General features: G+C 39.4%; 1 protein-coding gene across 2 annotated transcripts in view; it reads left to right on the top strand.

Moving 5' to 3' along the window:
• sstn (stepping stone) overlaps positions 1-22,985 on the top strand; it is a 204,872-nt gene that overhangs the window by 85,168 nt on the left and 96,719 nt on the right. For both annotated transcript variants that reach the window (XM_067141258.2, XM_067141259.2), the window contains one exon: positions 10,372-10,618. In XM_067141258.2, coding sequence (XP_066997359.2) covers positions 10,372-10,618 — 247 coding nt within the window. The remainder of the gene's footprint in view (positions 1-10,371; positions 10,619-22,985) is intronic.

A 22,985-nucleotide genomic window follows, 5' to 3' on the forward strand; every position in this document is an offset into this window, starting at 1 on the left:
TCATCGCTGCCTGTCTCTCCACACCTCTTCTCCTTTTTTAAGTACAGTACTTCTTCTGGTTTTCCTCCCCTCTTCTCTATGCCCTCCCGCACTGAATTTGTCCACCCCTTTTGCGGCCTTCCTCGTGGTCTCTTTCCTGTTAACTTCTCTGAAAAAGATTTTTTTTTTTTTGGACACACTCTCTTCTCCCATTCTCATCATATGCCCATACCACTTTAACTTTGTTGTTTCTATCCTATCTTGAAGTTTCAAGATTCCTGTCCTTTTCCTTATCTCTTAATTTCTAATTCTATCCTTTCTGGTCTTGCCCTCGATACCGCTTAGGAATTTCACCTTCTTCTTCTTTTCCTGCTGCTTTTTCCCGCACCTGTGGGGTCACGGGTGCGAACTGTGTCGCACATGTGGATTTGGCCCTGTTTTACGGCCGGATGCCCCTCCTGACGCCAACCCTCTTTGGAGGGATGTTATCACTATTGTGTGTTTCTGTGGTGGTTGGTAGAGTGGTATGTTGCCTGAATATGATGAGGAGAGCGTTGGGACGGACACATACACCCAGCCCCGAGCCAGAAGAATTAATCAGAAGCGATTAAAATCCCTGTCCCGGCCGGGAATCGAACATGGACCCTCTGAACTGAAGACCAGTACGCTGACCATTCAGCCAGCGAGTCGAACCTCATAGGGATTTCATCTCCGCTGCCTGTATTCTACTCTCCTATCGTTTTGTTGTAGTCCATGATCCAGCTGCATAGGTTAGTATGGGTTCATAATAGGTTGAATATAATACTTACATTTCTTCGGGACATCTTGGTTCCACAAAATACCCCTTGCACTCTGGTAGAAGCTGTTTGCTTGGTGTATTCTATTCCCAATTTCCTCGGTTATTTTTCCATCTTCTGTGATCACACTTCGCAAGTACTTGAAACTTTTAACCACTTCCAGAATTTTACCATTCAGTTTTATCTTTCCTTTTCCTTCCTTCCTTCCTTCCTCTTGTCATCACTATTGTTTTACTTTTCTGTGTGTTCACTTTCATCCCAAATTTTTCTATTGATTCCATACATCTACTTGTTTTTGCATTTCCGTTTCATCCTCACCCCATATCACTATACTGCCCCCATTACTGCCTAGCTAAGCCCAGCCAGTGAGCGAGAGATCCCAAAGGGGACCGTTCGTTCATGGCTATCGTTTTCTAGAGGCATTTAAGGGAAAGGGGTTGATGACCAGGCAAAGATAATAAATTTTAAAAACAACACTGACATTTATTGACATAAGCATATTACAAAAAGAAAAATATCCTTGGAGGGTTTGTTTATAATGAACTTTCATAATATTCTTTTCTTCTGCAGTTTGAGAAACACACGTATTCCTTGACGTCCAGCCTTATTATTCTGGAATGAAAATCAAAGAAAAATTAGGCCTTTGCTGCCTTTTAAAATTAAATATCTGGCTGAAAGAATTCAAAACTTTAACAAAAGTGTTTTACAAAACAATTAGACAGCTGTCTCGCTTATAGTTCCATAACAAAAGTAGTTAAAGGTTTCATGAATTAACAGTAGTCTCAACACGTGGTTTAAGCTGAATTCTAATAAATTTTTACGTTTAAAGTATATGTCATTTGTCACTTACACCAGTATAAGCTCTAGTAAAAATTAAAATTTATTTCAAAATTTCTTAATTAATTAATTATTATTATTATTATCATTATTATTATTATTAATCTCTAGCCTTGTTTGATTAACATGTTCTTTACCATCACACGATCGTGTTTCTAATTAATGTATCTCACTGCATGATCCACATGGCAATTATCATTTACATTTTAAATAATTATTCTCCAATTAATTATTGTGACTCATTATCACCAGAATTCAAGATAACTATGCCGTTTGTGAACATTTAATTCTGATATTTGCATGGCATTCCCATTTCAAATTAATTTAAAAAAATGTTTCAAAATTTAAATATAAATCTGTTGGAAAATTTTGTTATCCACGGGTGAGCTAATTAAATAATAATTTACTTTACAAATCGCTTGCCTTTGCGAAAAGAACGAGATGATCTTTCGTTTTAAATCACACTAATTAACCAATAAAATCCTTTCCTAGTCTTCCTCGACTTAAACTTATTAAATTTTCCCTTAAGGGCTCAAAAATAACTTCTCAAGGTGGCGCACAATGATGAGCGTAATCTGCATCGCCACAAGTACATGACCAGATGAAATCAAATGGAACAATCAAGATACAAGGAAAATACTCATATTTACACACACACACACACACACACACACACACACACACACACACACACACACACACACACATTCATACTGGGAAACACGTATTTTTATGTACCTTATTTACATCGAATCCTGTCCTTATAAGTTTATTCTTAATTTTTAAGCAATGGTCACGTCAACATTCAGTAGAAGATAAATTCGTGCACGGAGATTACTCTTTCATCAATAGTGACTAGTGATCGAAGTTAAGGATATCACTTAGGTTGAAATATTCTTCTCACAACGATGGAGATTCATCTAAATTTTGGAATTATAATTGAAGATTCCGATAAAATCCATAATTACTACCATCACATGGGTTCCAAGTCGCAACTACCGCGTTCGTGAGCCTCGATCGCATTATTATTATTCCCTATCCGTGAAATACACACGCAACACGTGCTCCACTTACAATAAGTTCCCATGTGCTCTCAATGACACAAGAACAAGTTAATTATCACAATAAATTATCCAATTGCTCAATTGCGTAATAAATATCCCGCAGGATTTGCCATATTCCAGACACTTCATGAACAGAGCACATTAAATCTCACATATAAGGAATCTAAGATAATTTATGGCTCACGAGCGTTTAATTCTCTTTTACCCGATCTTTAGTTAATTTTATTATTATTCAAGTGATTATTACATCTATCAGTCCTCATGAAATATCGTAAAATTAGATGACTCGATCCTAAAGAATACAAGTGATCTTAAAAAGACACTAGGTTCGACCCTATCTCACAAGTTGTACACGTAAATTCAAGTCCGATTAATTTCAATATTACAAAGAAATAAGGTTTATTGCGTGGTCAGTGATTTTTAAATACCTAGCTCATATACATGGGAAATCATTCAAAGACAAACTACACATCTACTCTAATAGATTCCAATTTCATTCACACACATGACACTCGTCTACCACGACACCTCAAGAAATAGAAAAATGAAATGTTTCTAACTACACCAAAACTAATAGATCTACAATTTAAAGAAGAAAGACCTCTAGTTTTACAAAAGATGAGACAGAAATAAAATTGTTAAATGGTTTTAGATGAGGTTCCATCCCAGATAGTAGTCAATCATTCCAGCATTTCCCGGTCAGTCACCTTCACTTGACCAGATACGCCTCACATTTTAGAAATCCATGGAGACACGGCAGCAGACGTCCCATGATGAAGTTGAGGTGTAGATTCTTGAGGAATTATTCATCTTGACGCACAGCGACATTCAGCATGGCTTCTGTTGCGTTCCGGACGTGTAAGCTGTAACTGAGATGGCAAACATTAAGATATGCACAAACACACGCAGAATTCTGAATATTCTCCTAGATAGTCACACTTAACTTGGTTCTTAAGTAGAATTTTACTCCATAGGAGTTGGTTAACTATTCCACTAAATTGTGGCAGAACGGGCGTCTGCTCAAACTGCAGTTATTTTCCCACGTGGTCGAGTAACGTAGCGTCGCACAGCAGAGAATTGAACATCCAAGAGCAGCAGCGTAGCACAAAGCAGCATAGAGAGTGATTTACTCGGAATAAGGCTTTTTATATCCTTGGCTTGGGAGGCGTGTACTCTACGAAGACGGTAATTGGTTGTTAGGTCACTTGTAATTGGCTCTGACTGTTCTGGAAACTGGCTGTCAGTCGTTCGCGCGTGGCAAGACAGCACATGGACTCGTCACGTGATTTACCTTGGCCTTGTCAAGGCTGGATCAATGCATCGCCGCTCTGAATGAAGAAAAAAAAACTGGTTCGGAGCTCATTGACTACTTCCCAAACGACAAATTACAGCTCCTGGCCAACAATAAAACTTTTAATATTAGCTTGTTGGAAATATTCTCAAGATCGCCAAATTTGATGGGGACATCTCTCCCTTGGTTGGAGCATAATTTCATTAGCAGATGAAATTATAAAATAGCAGTGTCCATTAATTATTGTTCCTGAAAATTTGGCTGATAGGTAACATCGAAGTAGCGTAGTTGAGCTTACAACAGGTGCCTGTCCTTCTCGAAACTCAAAGTTCTCCGTTCCGCTCCCTGCATCTGGTAGCCTGGTATTTCTACACAGGGTGTTCCACAAGTTTAGCCTCCTTATTCAATAAATGATTTTCCCTTTAAGTAGGTGGTTGCATAATGTCAGTTTACTGTGTAGGTGTCCTGTAGACTCTTAAATTAGCAGCATTGTGGACTGCTTTCGTAGGATTTGTTGAGACTTCGAATTTTGTAGGAATTGTTGCCAAATACTTTGATAATTTTATAGGGTCCCACGAACAATGGTGCGAACTTCGCGTAGAACTTGCTTGTAGGTTCAGACACGGCGGGTCTTCTTAATAATACATATTCATTTAATCGGAGAGGCCGGTAGAATTTTCTCCCTTGAACTCTTCTGTTACGTCTCTCAGCATGACGCTTCAATGACTCCATTGCCTTCTCGATGTTTTCTTGCGGAGTAGGTCTCACCATACCAGGACATTGAATAATGTGGTCCCAGGGTCTCACAGGATAATTATTAAAGTGAAGTACTGATGGAATCTGGGAGGTTGCCTCATGAATAGTACCATTAGAACACTCCATGATGATCGGGAGTACATCTACCCATTTCCGATGTGCATTTGCACAGAATATCCTACAGAATTTAGCCAGTTCTTGTATTACACGTTCTGTTGGATTGCTGGACGGATGTCTTACAGAATTTAGGACATGTTTGATGCCTAGTTGGGTCATGGCTTGCTTGAACTCGGCCGAGGTGAATTGTGGTCCGTGATCTGTTAATATTGCCTTAGGCTTTCCCATATGAGGAATTATATTCCGGGTGATTCTCCATAGAACAGATTTAGTAGTGGCCTTCTGGATAGGATACAGTGTTACATATTTCAAAAATACATCGATGGTCACAATCACGTGGCGATTTCCTCTCTTCAAAGTTGGAATGTGACCAAACAGGTCCATCGCGTAGAGTTCTTTCGGAGCAGATGGCAAAATAGGAATGGGACTTTGTTGTAACAAATGAGAACTTGGTTTGACCCTCTGACAAGTGTCGCACGTCCTGATGACATCATTTACGAAAATTCACAATCCTTCCCACGTGAATGATTCTAATATGGTGGCAACAGTTCCAGTTCCACCATGACCTGTAATCCTATGTTTGTGCCAGGTAAGAGGTTCCTGCAGTTTCGGTGGTATGACGGCTCGTAATTTTGTCTTGGCTGGGTCAGTAAACTTATAGAGGATTCCATTGTCATAGCGGAAATTCTTAGCTTGCCTCCTGATTTTCCTAAATCCTGGCTCGTCTGGAGTGAGCTTGTCTTCGAGGCAGTCAATGATAGGTCGTAACTTAAGGTCTCGTTTCTGTGCCTGTCGAAGATAACCAAGTCTACGTAGAAATTCATGGTCTTCCTGTATTAATCCTATCTGATGTATTTCCACGGCTGCAGAGTTAGGATTTCTGCTTAAGCAGTCGGCCAGCAAGTTGTTTTTCCCAGAGCAATGTTCTAACTGAAGATTAAATTGTTGTACAAAGAGTGTCCATCTGAAGACTCGTTCAGAAGCCATAGTTGTTTTTTTTTTTTTTTTTTTTTTTTTTTTTTTGCTAGGGGCTTTACGTCGCACCGACACAGATAGGTCTTATGGCGACGATGGGATGGGAAAGGCCTGGGAGTTGGAAGGAAGCGGCCGTGGCCTTAATTAAGGTACAGCCCCAGCATTTGCCTGGTGTGAAAATGGGAAACCACGGAAAACCATCTTCAGGGCTGCCGATAGTGGGATTCGAACCTACTATCTCCCGGATGCAAGCTCACAGCCGCGCGCCTCTGCGCGCACGGCCAACTCGCCCGGTATAGTTGTTTTTAACATGAACTTCGTGGTAAAGGCTTTTACCTCATCAGTTAAGCATCTGTCAAGTGCTCGGATAAGCGCGGCGCCAGCGTTACGGATTCCAAATGGAAGCCGACAGAAAACATACGTTTGCTGGTCGTATATAAACCCTGTCAGTAACCTGGATTTTTCCTCAAGCTGAATATGGTAGTAGTCAACAGAAGAGAAGTATCTCATACCCTTAAATTTTCTAATGATGTCTTTAATCGTCGGAGGCTGATCATTCTCCGGGATTAGCTTCACATTTACAGAACGGGCGTCCAAACATACACGTAGCGATCCGTCTGGCTTAGAAACGACTACTAAAGGGTTAACAAATGGACTTCGAGCTTTCATGATGATTCCATCCCTTGCCATCTCTTCTATGATCTTGCCTACTCTGGAGTGAAATTTTTCCCGTATCGGATAAGGCTTCTTCTTGAAAGGTAGCCAGTCTGTCACAAGAAGTGAGTACTGAGTCGGGAATAAGACCTGGTTTGGAATCGAACACGTTCTTGTACTTCAACTGTAAATTTCGAAGCTGGATCTGTTCCTCTTCGGTACCCATGGCTTGTCTTGACTTGTCAGAGATTAGATCGAAGGGGTGTACATCATTATCGCCTTCTTCTAATAGTTTATCCATGGCCATTAAAATTTCTTCGGAAGCCTCATGGTCTTCGGTTTCCCTCGGAGATAAGGCGTTCGACTCCCTACAATAGGCGTATGGATCGTTTACGTCTGAAGGATTAAATGTGAAAAATGTGAGTATCCTCCTAATTCAATACAATAAATATTCCGTCATTAGACGGAGTAAACAAATTCAAACATGTTTCGGCTCGTTTGAGCCATCTTCAGTGAAAAATGAGGGGAGATTTGAAGTAATTTACATAATATAAGTTAAAAAAATGCTAAAAAACATAATGAAGGAGCAAATGATAAAACAAACAAAAGAGAGCCTAGACGGAAACAAAATTAGTACAAATATACAATATTTACATCAATATGCGGAGCAAAAAACAACTCACTGCGACAAAATTCAGTGAAAAGGTGTTAATTTAAAATAATAATTGTTTAAAAACAATATTTTGTAAACTATGAGGTCCACAACCTCACCATGTGCTACTATTGTTCATTTCCGTCTGCATCATTTGTTTTTTCATTCCTTTGTTTTCTTAGGTTAACACAGTTTTTAGTTTCAACCCCCCTCCCCCCCCGCTACAGGCGAGTTGGTCATGTGGTTAGGGCCACGCATCTGTGAGCTTGCATCCGGGAGATAGTGGGTTCGAACCCCACTGTCGGCAGCCCTAAAGATGGTTTTCCCTGGTTTCTCATTTTCACACTAGTTTAGCCCACAGTTGCTTCCTTCCCACTCTTAAACCTTTCCTAACCCATTGTCGTCATAAGACCTATCTGCATTGGTGCGATGTAAAGCACATTGTAAAAACGAAGTACAAGGAAAAATATCAAAACCCTTCGAAGAAGTTAAACTAGGATTCAGATAGGGTGATGTAGTGTAAATTTACTCTTCAATGTGTCTTTAGAAAAGTCATAAGGTCCATTGTAATAAATCAAAGGGGTCCATATATAATAGAACACTCCCGTACCGTGCCTATGCTGATGTTGCCTTTATTGGCAGAAGTCAACGTTTCATATCTGAAAGCTTTCTTCAGATGGAAAGTAATGGCAGAAGGATGGGCCTGCAAGTCAGTGCAAAGAAAACTAAATATTTGACAACTTGAAGAGCTCACAGACAGCAAGAAAATGGGTCAAGCTTAAAGATTGGCAGGTACAAGTTTAAGAAGGTACAAAAATTTAAATACCTGGGATCAATGCTTACTGAAAATAACGAAGTCTGCATAGAGATACGAGAAGGTATGCTAGCTGCAAACATATGTTACCATGCTTTCTTGCCATTACTGTGATCACCTCTGCTCTGTGGGGAACTGAAACTCAGAGTTTACAGATCATTAATTTGACCTGTGGTTATTTATGGGGCAGAAACATGGACCCTAACCACAACAGATGAGAACATATTAGGAGTGTGGGAGAAAAAAATATTGCACAAGATCTTCGGTGCAATGAATGATCATGGAGAATTTGAATGAATGCAGAGCTTTGGGAACTGTATGGAGAGCCTGATGTAGTGACAGAAATTAAGAGGCCCTAGGGGCTCTGAACTTTGGAGACCACGGGGCCCTTACCTGCTTGCTTCCACTGACTTGTACCAGGCTCCTCACTTTCATCTATCCTATCCGACCTCCATTGGTCAACTCTTGTTCTTTTCTGACCCCGACGGCAGTTTGTATGGAGGCCTAGGGAGTCTTTCATTTTCACGCCCTTCTTGTGCAGAGCTTTCAGTACCTATGTTTTGATTATATCGAATGTCTCTTTTCAGTTATTGCACGCAAAAGAAATGTTTACGCAAGGAATTGATTGTCCGATCCTATAGAAAGGAACAGGTAGATGATATTAGGTGATTTGATACTAACGAGAATGAGATAAAGGCTCATTTTCTTCCCTACATTCTAATATAACAGGTTCGAAAGTCCCTTCTTCAATTGTTCTGTAGCAAAGATAATTACCTCTTCATATCATGGAATGTTTAGAAGTTTATGGCACAAAATTTTCATTCCAAAGCATTATTACTAGTGAGTACGAATCCTCTGCATGCTAATTAAAAAAAGACAGCTTTGAAAATATTCCTACTTTGTGACGATCTGTGATAAGTTTTGTTTTGGTGTACACCATTGTGCCATGCAGAACTTTAAACATGGAGGTCAGGAGATTTAAATCCATTTTTTTGAGTGAACTCATTGACCTTGGATGAAGCTGTCCAAATGAACTAGTTTTACTACAGGAGGATTCATGGGGTATACAGTAGAAGAAAGGAAAATATTGGACTTAGCCATTTTAAAAATAATGCAGAGAAAGAGCTGAGAGACATGTCTTAGACTCTCTTTCTAATGATTTGAAGGTAAGAGGTGAAGAAGTAGACGAGACCACAAGCATGTTGTAAATGGAGAGAGCACCGAGCTTGATAGCTGCAGTCGCTTAAGTGCAGCCAGTATCCAGTAATCGGGAGATAGTGGGTTCGAGCCCCACTGTCGGCAGCCCTGAAGATGGTTTTCCGTGGTTTCCCATTTTCACATCAGGCAAATGCCGGGGCTGTACCTTAATTAAGGCCACGGCCGCTTCCTTCCACTTCCTAGGCCTTTCCTCTCCCATTGTCGCCTTAAGACTTATCTGTGTCGGTGCGACGCAAAGCAAATTAGCAAAAAAATAAATAAATGGAGAGTTGTGGAAGTGTCTAGTTCGTTCACTGAGGCTTGCTGACTGTAAGCAGAAAAACGAAATTGATTTATCGATCGATCCTTCATTGCCGAAGAACTGAAAAAGAAGGGATTTAATGTACATGAGGAGGTACACAGACTGGCCATAAACGGTAGTTTGCAGAGAATTGACATCATAGCCTATACAGACAGCAGCTCTCAAGGATTCATATTAGATCCGACTGTGAGGTTCGAGCACCATAGCGGTCAGCCAGAGGAGGTTAATCTAGAAAAGATTAACAAATACAAACCACTATCCCTTACTACAAATCTAAATACCACCTTCAGGAAATTGAAATAATAGGGATAATGGTCGGAGCTCCCGGTACCGTACCTTGCCACTTCGTCGCCACATGGAAGCTCTTCCAAATCCCAATGAAGCTCATCCCCGAAATTGCGACCCTCGTCCTCCGAGGCTCCATCAAGATCCTGAGACACCGCCTCTACAGCTCTGAAATGCCACACTAATAATACTGTTCCTTTATAATTTAGAGTTTTCTTCAATTAATAGATCTGTACAGAAATTTGATATGTTTTACCTTGTCCTTAGTGGCAGCCTGTAAATACAGGAGGTTGTTCCTAAATAAATGGAAATGTATATTATTTATTTATTTATTTATTTATTTATTTATTTATTTATTTATTTATTTATTTATTTATTTATTTATTTATCCATTTTATTATTACTAGAATAGATTGTACAGGACATCCTTAGCTGTAGATAAACATCTCCCTCCTCATTCGGTGTGCTTTCTTTTCAAATAAATGTTATAAATATGACTGTTTCAAATGTAGCCCATAACTCCATTTACTATAAATATGGTTGTGATGGTGAAGATGTTAACCATAATGCTTTGATGCCTTGTATTTTGTGTTACCTTATATTGACATATTTTAAAAATTCTTTATTTTAGGAAGGAAAATTGGCTCAACTTGAATTAGAATACAAGATTCAGAAGGATATTGCTGATGCTGCTCTTGGTTTGGCTAATGACTGCACTCTTAGTAAAGCTGTTCGTCGAAAGCATAGACAAGAATACCAGAAGACTCAGTGTCGTTTGATGAGCCTTGAAAAGAGGCTCAATATTCTCCGCCAGAGTTCAGGACAAGGTTGTAAACCTCAACATCTGAAGCAGCGGAAGAAGCCTCGTCCTCCACTCGGTAAAGTGTTTTATTGTATTGATTGAGAGATTGTATTCTTTATTATGGCAGAAAATTACATCATTTTCAGTGCAGTTTTGGGTATTTTAAGGTATCAATTTCTCACTGTATGAAATCCACAATCAAGGCACACTTTTTACTTCTCAAAAAATGAAATATTGCCATAAAATGTTGTTTGTGAATGCAAGAAATATTTCATAACAGTTTCATATTTGTTCCAGGTTTACAAATGATTTCAAAGTTCAGAATTGACTACAATGTTATTTTATACCTATAGCAATTCCAGTGAGGCTATAGGTGTAAATAACATTTTTAAGTAAATAATCCAGAATTGCATTTTTTTCTTGATGCCCCATTTTGTCTTGTAGGTATTCACAATAATTTAAGAAACTTTCTATAGAGAGAGGTTTTATTCATTCAGTTCTGAAAAATATGGATGAAGATAGGATACGATGATATTGTTACTAATGCCTTTGTTTGCCAACTGGAATACTTCGTACCTTAATTCCAATTGCCTTGTTAGTACATGCCTGGTGGAAAGCCAGTGAAATTCGGAATGAAGCAAAAGTTGTGTACGACTGCTGCTCATATCATCACAGATTATGAAGAATAACATGTTTAATGATTTGGTATTAATAAAATACTGTCTGTGTCAAATAAAGGACCATGTGTACCAAAGTTCTGAAATTTAGTTCAGTTCTTAACAGCACAGATAGCTCACTGAAATGCCTGTTTCCCAGTCAACTACTAATAAACAAACATTCCTTTTAAAGAGTTCTCTAGAATAGCTTTGGATGAGGTCTACTGTTGCAATTCTCCTTCCATAGTAACAAAAGATGGTGTGTTTTGTGGTCAGACTCTAGGAAACCTGAGATAAATCACTTTTAAGTAAATGTATCTGCCTGGGATTTTCTCAAGTACAATGCAATATTTAATCATGCAACAAAAAACCCTGCATCTTTCCACTCTAAAAACTTGAAGCGAGGGATATGCTCAAATAAGAACTTACAAATGTTCATGTGAACAATGAAATTAATTCATTTTGTAGAACTCATACTCCTGGCATGGAGGTGTTTCTGCTCATTCAGGAAGGATTCAGGCATACTTCCTATTGAGTGTTTTCTACGAGCAGAGTACACCTGCTGATACCGGGCGAGTTGGCCGTGCGAGTAGAGGCGCGTGGCTGTGAGCTTGCATCCGGGAGATTGTGGGTTCGAATCCCACTGTCGGCAGCCCTGAAGATGGTTTTCCGTGGTTTCCCATTTTCACACCAGGCAGATGCTGGGGCTGTACCTTAATTAAGGCCACGGCCATTTCCTTCCAACTCCTAGGCCTTTCCTATCCCATCGTCGCCATAAGACCTATCTGTGTCGGTGCGACGTAAAGCCCGTAGAAAAAAAAAAACCTGTTGAGCATGCACACGTCATTGTACTATTGCCTCTCTCCATTTTGCAGCATGGTTCAAGTTATACGATGCTGGGAGTGTAAGTGTTTCAATTTTCTGTGGCAATTGCTTGGAAGCCAAGGTTTTGCTGTACGTGAAACATTGTACCTTAATTCACATCAGGAGTCTCTTCATTGATTTAAGCAATGTGCTCAGTATGGTCCAGGATGGGCATGGTTTCCATCTACCCCCTTGTCCTGTATAAAAAGACTGAGATTAATGTAATATATGTTTTACCATTTTTCTGGTCAAGAGTGTTTTTTTCTTTTTTTTTTTTTCTTTACAAAAATAAAATGTCAACTTGAATATACTTGTGTTCACATAATATGTAATACATTAACTGCACATCATTTGAAACATCAGTAGACTTACCTGCCTTGTAACATACAGGATGTCTCTCCTCTGCGTCAAAAAGCAAGGAGTTGATAAGATAGATATCAAAACAAAGATTTACAGTCCAATTCACTATCATTTTTGTTCCATGATGGTATCCTGCTAAGACAGCAATTGCGCAGTGAGGCCTGCATCTGATGATGCTAGAGCAACTATCCTTAGTAACATATACAGTTGAAGCACAAGTGTGAATAGTGGGTGTGTTCTAGACATTTTCCAACTGCAGTCTGCAGTTGATGAATGCACCTCATCTAATAGAAGGGCCTACTTTGGGCCAGGCGAGAAGCAGCTTTGCTTGAAGTGACTTCCGCCAGCACGTTAGAGCTAAGCCTCTCTCTCTATAAATACTGGTATTAATTTGAGGTAGAAGTTCACTGCAGTTTGCCTAATATTTTTATTTGCATTTTTATATTCACATTCCCTCAAATAACAATTTATTTTGTACAAGAAAATATAGCTATGACAAGACTCTAACTCATGTTGTCGAGGTTCATAGACAAGTACGGTAACCCCTTGGCCACCGCTCCACTTGACTGTACTCCTACAGTATTCTGAGATGGATGGGAGCCTATTGACATGAACGTCGACAACGTGTTGTCAATCAAGGTATGTTTTCTTCGTGGCAATGTGTGAAAACAGGTGGCCCACAAGGGTCAACCCTAGCTCCCTCGCTATTTTCTGTCTACATCAACAACCTAGCTAAACAGCTGACACATTGTAAACGTCACATTTATGCTGACGACGTACAATTGTACATCCATGCAAAACCTACAGACATTTCAACAGCAATAGGGAATATGCATGATCCGGGGTTTTAATTAAAAATATGCTAATCTGATTCAAAATTGCATGCAGAATTCAAAAATGTGATTAGAATGTACAAATAATAACTCCAAACGTGATAAAAATCTACGAAAATGTCACGTCACGCAAGTACGCGATCTCATTGGCCTGACGTCATCGTACAGGTTGACTGAATTAGCAGACGAAATAACACATAGTGTGCTGTGAGAAGCAGGATACACATCGCGTATTTGTACTTTACGTTAGTGTCTAGTATGGTTAAATTCGAGGTCTATACATTGGATAATAATCTGAGTGGTATATTTTAGACTTAAAATGAATCCTGCGCAGACAGTGAGGCAGAAAACTTATAAATGGTGTAGAGTTCCGATGTGCAATAGCACATCGCATACCATACCAAACAAATTGTTTATAAACGTTCCAAAGACGCTAAAAATAGGGAGAAATGGATTTTGGCGAGCTGGAGAAATGCTGGTGATATATCGGAAAAGTCTACAGTTTATTTTTTTGAAGATTTTAACGTAAGATGAATTTGTTTGAATTTTCAAATCACTTTTCCATGTCAGCTGTTCTAGTGGTAAAACTTTAAATTTTAATGTATGATGCTTTATTTAAATGCTTCAATTACATCTTGGAATATGAAAGTAATAAACAGTGCATTAAATAATGCTGATTATTAAAGTATTCTCCAAACCTAACCTATGTTTTGGGTGGTCCATGTCAAGATAATAAATCAAACGGGTTATGAACCATTTTGACAGCTCTAATTCTACCAATATATCTTGGTATGGGACAGTTATGTATGTCTTTATTGAAGAGCTTAATTGGTAAAGAAATTTAGGCTATATCTAAATACTCTATAATGTAACAAAGAATAGGCGTGTACATCATGAAAGGAAACAACGTGAATTTAACAAATGTGTAACTCTACACAAAACCAATGCTTGTCTGTTGGGGTCTTATAAGTTAACAATGCTCAGTTATAATAATTATCATAATATTAATGAAATAAATAACATAATTGCACACAGGTGAAAATAGTGATGTAGGTGTTTAAAATATTATCCAACTTAGCCTAAGTTTTAGGTTATACAAGCCAAGTCAATAAACCGAAGGGTAAAAATACCGCGCGAGTTGGCCGTGCGGTTAGGAGCGCGCAGCTGTGAGCTCGCATCCGGGAGATAGTGAGTTTTGAACCCCACTGCCGGCAGCCCTGAAGATGGTTTTTCGTGGTTTCCCATTTTCACACCAGGCAAATGCTGAGGCTGTACCTAAGGCCACGGCCGCTTTGTTCCCATTCCTAGGCCTTTCCTGTCCCATGGTCGCCATAAGACCTATATGTGACGGTGTGACGTATAGCAAACAGAAAAAAAATAAAGTAAAAGTCACAGCACCCAAAGACATTCCTGTATTGAGCGACTAAAATGTCACCAGGACACTTTTCTTTCCTGATATGCTCAGCTTGTTAAAAGCCAAATGTAATTAATGTTACTGGCTTCACGCCCCGCTAACTACTTCTACGATTTTCGGAGACGCCGATGTGCAGGAATTTAGTCCTGCAGGAGTTATTTTACGTGCCAGTAAATCTACCGATACGAGGCTGACGTATTTGAGCACCTTTAACTACCACCGGACTGAACCAGGATCGAACCTGCCAAGTTGGGGTCAGAAGGCCAGCACCTCAACAGTCTGAACCACTCAGCCCGACTTGTGAAAACTAGATGAAGTCATATTTATCTTTATCATGTTTAACTTTTTCCCTCCACAAAGATATTTCTCTTTCACGGGCCCGGAAGTGGGTAGGCCAGTTGTCCCAACCATAAATATATATTTTTTTCGGAATGATAGATTATAGCCCTATAGTACTATGATCTTTCTTTCTTTCTTTCTTTCTTTCTTTCCTTCTTTCTTTCTTTCTTTCTTTCTTTCTTTCTTTCTTAATCAGTTTATCCTTCAGGGTTGGTTTTCTCTCGGACTCAGCGAGGGATTTCACCTCTACCACTTCAAGGGCAGTGTCCTGGAACGTGAGACTTTGAGTATGGTGATGAAACTGGTGAGGAGGGCCATTACCTCGCCCAGGCGGCCTCACCTGTTATGCTCAACAGGGGCCTTGTTGGAGGATGGGAGGATCGGAAGGGATAGACAAGGAAGAGGGAAGGAAACGGCCGTGGCCTTAGGTGCCTGGAGGAGAAGTAGGAAAATACGAAAAACCACTTCGAGGATGGCTGAGGTGGGATTCGAAACCCTTTTACTCAGTTGACCTCCCGAGGCTGAGTAGACCCCGTTCCAGCCCTCGTACTATTTGTTTTCAACTTTCATGGCAGAGCCGGGAATCGAAACCGGGCCTCCGGGAGTGGCACACATTAACCACTACATCACAGAAGCGGACTAGTACTATAATGCTACCTATATGTTTATGTTAGTGCTGAAATCAGATTTCTTACTTTACTAATGCTGAAAGCCCGAAAATGTAATGTTATTCTTTAATAGGGGAATCAGTCTAGAAGGAAATGTTGAAAGTGATGTGATATCTATCCAGGTTCGTTGTTATCCTAATACTATGGGTTACAGTACATTGCACGTATATAAAAGACACCACTTACAAACTTGCTTGTTATCCGCGAATTTCTGCGGCCACAAAAGTCACTATTTTTCAAGAATGGTGACATTTACACATGATAGATTGTCTGATTGTGCTGTTTTGAACCTTTCTTCTGTCATTTTGAAGTTATTCGCGATCATGAATAATAAACAATCGGCTTTTAGCAACGGCTGATGCACAACGGCTGGTAGAGCTCCATGCGGTACTGGATCGTGACGTCACAGCGTGCCGCTTACGTCAGAGGCCGTTTCACTCGCCTTGCGGAAAGGCACTATTAAATATTTTTTAATGGTAGAAAACAAGGCAACATACCACAGTGTAATACGTTTACGTACTATTTCATTGGTGTACTTTTCAAAAAAAATATTTTTGAAAATGATGCATGTTCCCAATTGAGCAAATTAACATGGATGTAGAGGCCATAAGCAAATGGTCTTCCCAGCATGAACTTATTTTAAACCCAAAAAAATCCCAAGCCATAACAATTGCCCACCCAATACTTATTTCCAGTAATTACCGCATGTCCATCCTTGGCGTATGACTTCAAAACCAAGTTTTGCCCTTTTGCAAGAGCGTAAAAAATTTCAGAGTAATCATTGACCAACACCTCTCGTGGACGGATCAGACAATATCTGTGAGTAGACAAGTTTTGCCATGCTGCACACATTAAACTATTTCAAATTTACTTTCCCATTCAGTTTAAAGAAAAACTAGTTGAAACCTTCATTCTTCCAATATTCGATTATTGTGATGTAGTTTACAAAGACGCAAAAACTGAGCTTCGAGATAAACTACAGTACAACGTGCGCAGAACGCCTGTGTAAGATTTATATCTGATCTGAAATTTTTAGATAATTTTACCCGGTGTTACGTCGACCTCGGATGGCTACGTCTTGAAGACAGACGCAAGCGGCATACCCTGACTTCATTGCACCGAATCCTTATCTTACTATCCCTATCGTACCTGTATAAATGATTTTATAGCCTTTCTGAACACCGTGATAAAAACACCAGGGTGCCGAACTTGACATTGCTCGCTATTCCTAAGCATAACTCCTCAACTTATAATAATTCCTTCACTGTTGTGGCGAGCCGTGAATGGAACTTCCTTCCACAAGAGGTCAGAGGGATATCAAACCACGGAAGATTAAAAAGTAGGTGCTCAAAATATATCTATGAAACGAGCTCGTAGTGCGACAGTTTTCTTATTCTTCTTCTTCTTATTATATTATCAGTATTGTTTGAGAGTACTCAGCTATGGTTCCCTGCAGTTATCCTTATCGCAATCCCCATTTTGTAATGTTTTTTTTTGCCCACAGTAGTAGTAAATTGTTCATGGTGTGGGTTACTGTAGTCACGTCCTAGTTCGTGAACCATGGGCAACGGCTGAGTGCCCTAGTAAGTGGTCCTGTGAGTCAGGGTACCAGTTGCTATGGATTGGGAGTGGGCATCTCGGACATTTTCTGAGTCATGGCCCTCCTTGTGCTCAGGTGGCTAGGACTATACTGGTGCGCCCACTCACACAAGTGATATCAAAATGATGTCCGGCTAGTGACACCATGGGGAAAGCGTATCACAACAAGGAAGCAACAAAACCAAAATGCAACCAAAACACAAAAATAAAATTTTAAAAAATGTGGAAGAGTGAATATTTAACACAAGGGACCCATTTCCCAAGGAACAAAGGGTGGGATCAACAAGGGAACCAGAACAAGCATCTACAAGAAAACTTTGTACACCCTTTTAAAAAACTATACTATAATTAATTCAAAAATTACTATAAACTATTAGATCTTTAGCAGCAAATAACTGGATGAAATAAATTAATTTAGTCTAGTATAAAAAAATATCTTAAGCTTCAAGTGAATGAAAATAAATACATAGGGCTAAGTCATATCTACAATTCTTTTTAAGAGGAAGATAGTTTTGGTAACTAATTTAGGTAAATAGTACAAAATTTAAGAAAATATAAATTTATTTTTGAACGAAATACTAACCCTAGCTACCTAACTATTAAAGGAGCTCCTTGAATAAACCTAAAATATATCATTTTACATGATATCTACACTTAAAATAAATAAATCGTGTAAGGACCATTCTTAATGGAGGGTTCACTACACCGAAAGCGTAGCAGAAAATGATAAATGCAAAACGCGTCGCACAAATAAATCACAAAGACATCACTGACCAAAAATATCAGTCACATAGCATATCCCAGAAATAGAACCGAATAGCATAGTAAAATTAAGCACCACCAATACAAAACCACGAACAGAAAGAAACGAGAAGTCATTGTTCATGTGCCGTACACTTCAAGAGAGAACCGCTCAGGTAATACAAAATGCTAGTAATCACATACTCAAATACATGCTCGTAAGAAAGCAACAACAATTGAGAGCCATACACAACGGCATCCAGAGGCAGACTCTCCACGCGATAAGATAACAATAATAACAATACAACAGTTACGACTGGGAAGAGATAGGAACAGATAACCAACAATGGCAACAGACACGGTTCAAAGTGAAAAGGCGACTCAACAAAGCAAGAATGATGAACATATAAAGCCTTCTATTAACAATGTCCTTAAATACTACAGAAACACTACTCGTAAAATGAATAATACAGAAATTTGCTGTCATCAAATAGCCCAAAATATACTTATCTACCTTAAATTACTCTATAATAATAATAATTATTATTTGGGAAAATTAGTGTCAACAGAGATTGCTCGGTGCACAATTCAAACTGTACAGTTAGAGAGGAGAAACTAACTAGTAATAAAACAAAGAAAATAAATAGAACAAGATGTCACAAAAAATATAACGTCACACACCGGCAGAATTTACAAGTACGGGCAGCAATAATTCAAATGAAAACACAAGCATGAAGGGAAGGTCACTAGAAACACACACAAAGTTAGCAGAAATAAAATAAATAATATGAAAAATAAAATGAGAAACGATCAATACACACCAAGAGTTCAACTGACATCACAATGCACACACGACGACTCCAAAATACAAGTACACATGACGAAAATGAATGAACATAAATTACGTCTCACCAAAATAAGTACCTCAACTACGAGGCGCCTACAAAATTTAGAAAAAAACATATCCACAAATAAAGAGATGAGGTACTTACAGAAATGAAGAACACAAAATTACCAAATAATCCAAAAATGAACAGTGCACCAAGCAAGCGTCCGTCACATGACAAAATTAATTCTACATTAAACACTACATCCATTTCATCAAATCAAATATAACTACATTTTTATATTGACCACTAATCCCTGAAAAGGGATGCACCATACCACTTTATCCAATTCCCATAGCAACAAAGTCCATCTTGCAATATATCGTAGACATTACACGGCGTCTAGCGTCAGTAAGTTCCAATAGCGGACAATCAGACAATCGTTTGTAGAATGCCGAGTGCTCTGCGCACGGGCGACAGTCCAGAGAGTCAGGCGCTATCTGTCTAACAGCGTTCAAACTCACCACAAGTTCCACAGCACGCGCATAGATTGCGTTAACGTACACTTTTCAGGCAGTTGAATGCACTATGTTACAACATAGGAGTGTCAAATGTGCCGTGCAAATGGCCCAACAACACATATGAAAAGTCCAAATATATTATACAGATAATATGTACCTTTCCAAGGCATCAGTACATGAACCAGTTACCATTGTTCATAAATATGATGTTAGAATGGAACACCATCGGTGAGCCTCGAACTCAGCCCGGTTGTCGAAGCTTCACCCTCCCCTACTAGAATAATTCGCTAGCCGAGCCGGTATCGCATTTTCGGGTCTGTGGACTGTCCGATGGGCGGTAAGTTCTTTAGTAATAGTCTCTATAGTAGGGGGAAAAGTTAATTATGAGAGGAATACCATTTCATTACTATTGAGAAGAGAGACAATATCTTGTATAACATTTTTACTTATACTAGTGAAACACATTATTTACATGGGTATGCCATACAAACACCTTACATACAGTAACTTGGGTGATCTTGACGTTTAAATGTTCGGTAGTCTTTTTCTACACTTCATCATACGTTTAAATATTCAAACTTAAGAAGGCGTTCCCTCTCGAACTATTACACTACCTCAAACTTAGAGAGGCGTTTTCTCTCTAATTATTTCACTCTACACTTATATTACATCACACACATATTTAATCATTATGGACACACCCCGCTGTAAATCTGTTTACCTGCCAAGAATTAATATATTCAATTTGCATCAAATTATGATATAAGTTTGCTAGTATCGTATGAACTGAAATAGGCAATTTACACTCCCAATCCTTTGAAAGTCGCGTTACAACCCTTCCTTAAGTTAAACGTTGCCAAATATGCAGTATAATAAACACGCTCATTTCATTAGGATTTTATCAACACATATATCAGGACATTATTTACTCAACGATGTTACCTATGGACAAGCATTTAGCGAATTCAATACCCAAACATTATAAACATATCATTGTAACACTTCCTGCAAGAAAAGGACAAGAATATATACATTTCACATGCACACAATGGACTACAGGTGACCTTATTCACCTGCCGCTTGTGACAGTAAGCTTTACTGTCTCCTGCAATGAACTCAGGACCTTCTGAGACAGGGTATATCTGACCTGGAATTCCCTACACGCTGTGAATAATTAAAGAAATAAATTGGAGGGGTCCTTCATTTAATGCTCATCTGGAATCACCACGACGTTGATAATACTTAAATCAATGCATGTAATCGTAGCACCGAGAGGCACGAAATAGCTACTTGTATCTGTTTACTTTCAGTGTAGAAAACACTTTTCTTCGTCCCTACAGCCAGGCTCGTAAATCTATTCAACTGATGGCCTTCCAAGACCCATTTCTAAAGGGCGGGCGCTGGGCCGCCTTCATACAATGACTTCGCGGTAAACGACCTTGCTTTCTTTTTCTTGAGCCACAATGGCCTCACGTTCAATATCGGCTATGTCCGGCCGTAATTAACATATTCACAACACGAGATCCACTTCGTGACATTACTAAAGAGTTCCAAGGGAACTTCACATTTTCATTTCACACTATATATTATGGCTACAGCCTGTTCACCCATTTCATTTCTCCTCTCGGTACATTGACTACGATGCAGATTTATTGATGATCTCCTGCCACCAGAGCCCAAATTAACTTGCGCATTCGCGAACTAATTAGCGATATAAGATACCCACTGTTTCGATGCCTTGTTCCAGGTGCCTTAGTTACTAATTAGGAGGGATCTCTACCAGGTGAAGCGCACAAAAAAAAATGAATCACTGAAAAATATTGATGACCCGTATATGCTATGGAAAGACGATAACTGGAGTCATTTTTACAGAATATTTAAGCCTTCTCTACTTGACAGCGCTTCACACTTAATTAAGCCAAGGTCCTTATAATTACGTCATGCATTATCGAACCCTTATACAAGGATGGAAGTAAAATATGGTCGTCCCAAAACCATGATGAAAGTATTCTATAAAAGACTCAAATAAAAATGAAATTATAATTATTATCCCTCTGAAATGGCGTGCTTGCAGTCTACGTTACATCTAAGTGAAAAATCTACATATTTACAATGGGACACGACCTTCAGAGATATAAATACTTGGAAATGTACTCAGCCTTCTGGATACCACGTTCACAGCTTTACAGGAGGGCACTCCATGGGCTTAAGCTGCTTGCATCACGTCATCGGCGATGTGAAGACCCATGATGACTTCCTGGCAGGTCATACACATGACAGCGACGTTCCAGACGTTCTCGGCTACCAGGCGAAATTCCGGCAAACAGCTAGATGACTCGTTCACTCCGGTACACAGGCAAAATTCTGGCATTCAGCTGGATGTCGGCGTTCACTCCGGCGTTCTCGTAGACATGTAAATGAGGGAAATTATCTCAAGTGAATGCGTTAGTTTATTACACACCACAATTTGAACATATGGTTGGATTTGCTCAATAGCACGAGCATTCCAACCCAATGTCGGTAATGTCCCAGAAGCCTGACATTAATCCCTTCTCATTTATCTATTCTTCTTGTAGGCAGCGATTATAGGCCCAGAAATTTCACTAGTTTCCCTAGAAACGACAGTGGTTAGGCCACTAATGTATTAGCATTCTCGTATTCATGATACTAGTTCAGGCCTGTTCTAATGCACTTAGCCGTGAGTCGAGCTCTCAACTGCACTACGGATTACTTTAACGTGGCGCTGTCCTCAATTATGTCTACACTGAGCCGTTCACTGACTTTCTTGGTAATTCATATTGATATCAAGCACGTTCGCTCCACCCACTTCGCTAAGTACGTCCCTATATATGTTAACTGAGCCGTATTAACTTAGACACATAGGAGGCTCGATGTACGACCTTTTTCTACACACGGACATCGGTTATTACGGTTTCGTACCGTTCCTATTTATTAATTTGCGGCACACTGTACACGCTAACATCTCACTCAGAGGGTGATTATTTCCACATACAGACTTTAATGAATCACTGTATTACACTGCTCAAATTACAAGATTATTTCTTCACAAACGACTCACACACAAACCACGACGAAATACTACAGTACTGGCGCTACACTGAAAATGCACTGGGTAGTGTCTCCCCCTCAGCTCATGAATATATAGGCGAGCTACGCTAGAGACCCGAATGCTGAGGGTGGGGGAAAAAATGCAATCCTTTCTCACACGTTGGTCCGCTAATACGCAACGTATAGTGATGAACAGGGTATCAAAATGTAGCTCCTGTATTCCCATCTCCACTGAGTGACTGTTTTTGAAATAGCTTCGTAGATTCTCAAGCAATCTTAAAAGTGTCCTTTTGTCTCTGGCGGTGAATGATGACGAGCACAGGGGATTCCTTGTGTTCGCTGTTACGGTTAGGGTCCAACATCTGTTAGTCATTAAGACACGCCCTTGTTTACAGCGTAGTTACCGCTCTGTCAGTTAAGTAGAGCACTTCTCGGTCTCATAATTATGCGTAAAATTCCCTGATTCAAATGAATGTTTGCGCTTAATTATCCATTGGGTATTTTGCGATTTATAAATATTAACAGAAATAAAACAGCTGAATGCGTTAAGTT

The sequence above is a fragment of the Anabrus simplex genome, chromosome 2 (assembly GCF_040414725.1).
Source record: "Anabrus simplex isolate iqAnaSimp1 chromosome 2, ASM4041472v1, whole genome shotgun sequence".
In the NCBI taxonomy this organism is placed as follows: domain Eukaryota; kingdom Metazoa; phylum Arthropoda; class Insecta; order Orthoptera; family Tettigoniidae; genus Anabrus; species Anabrus simplex.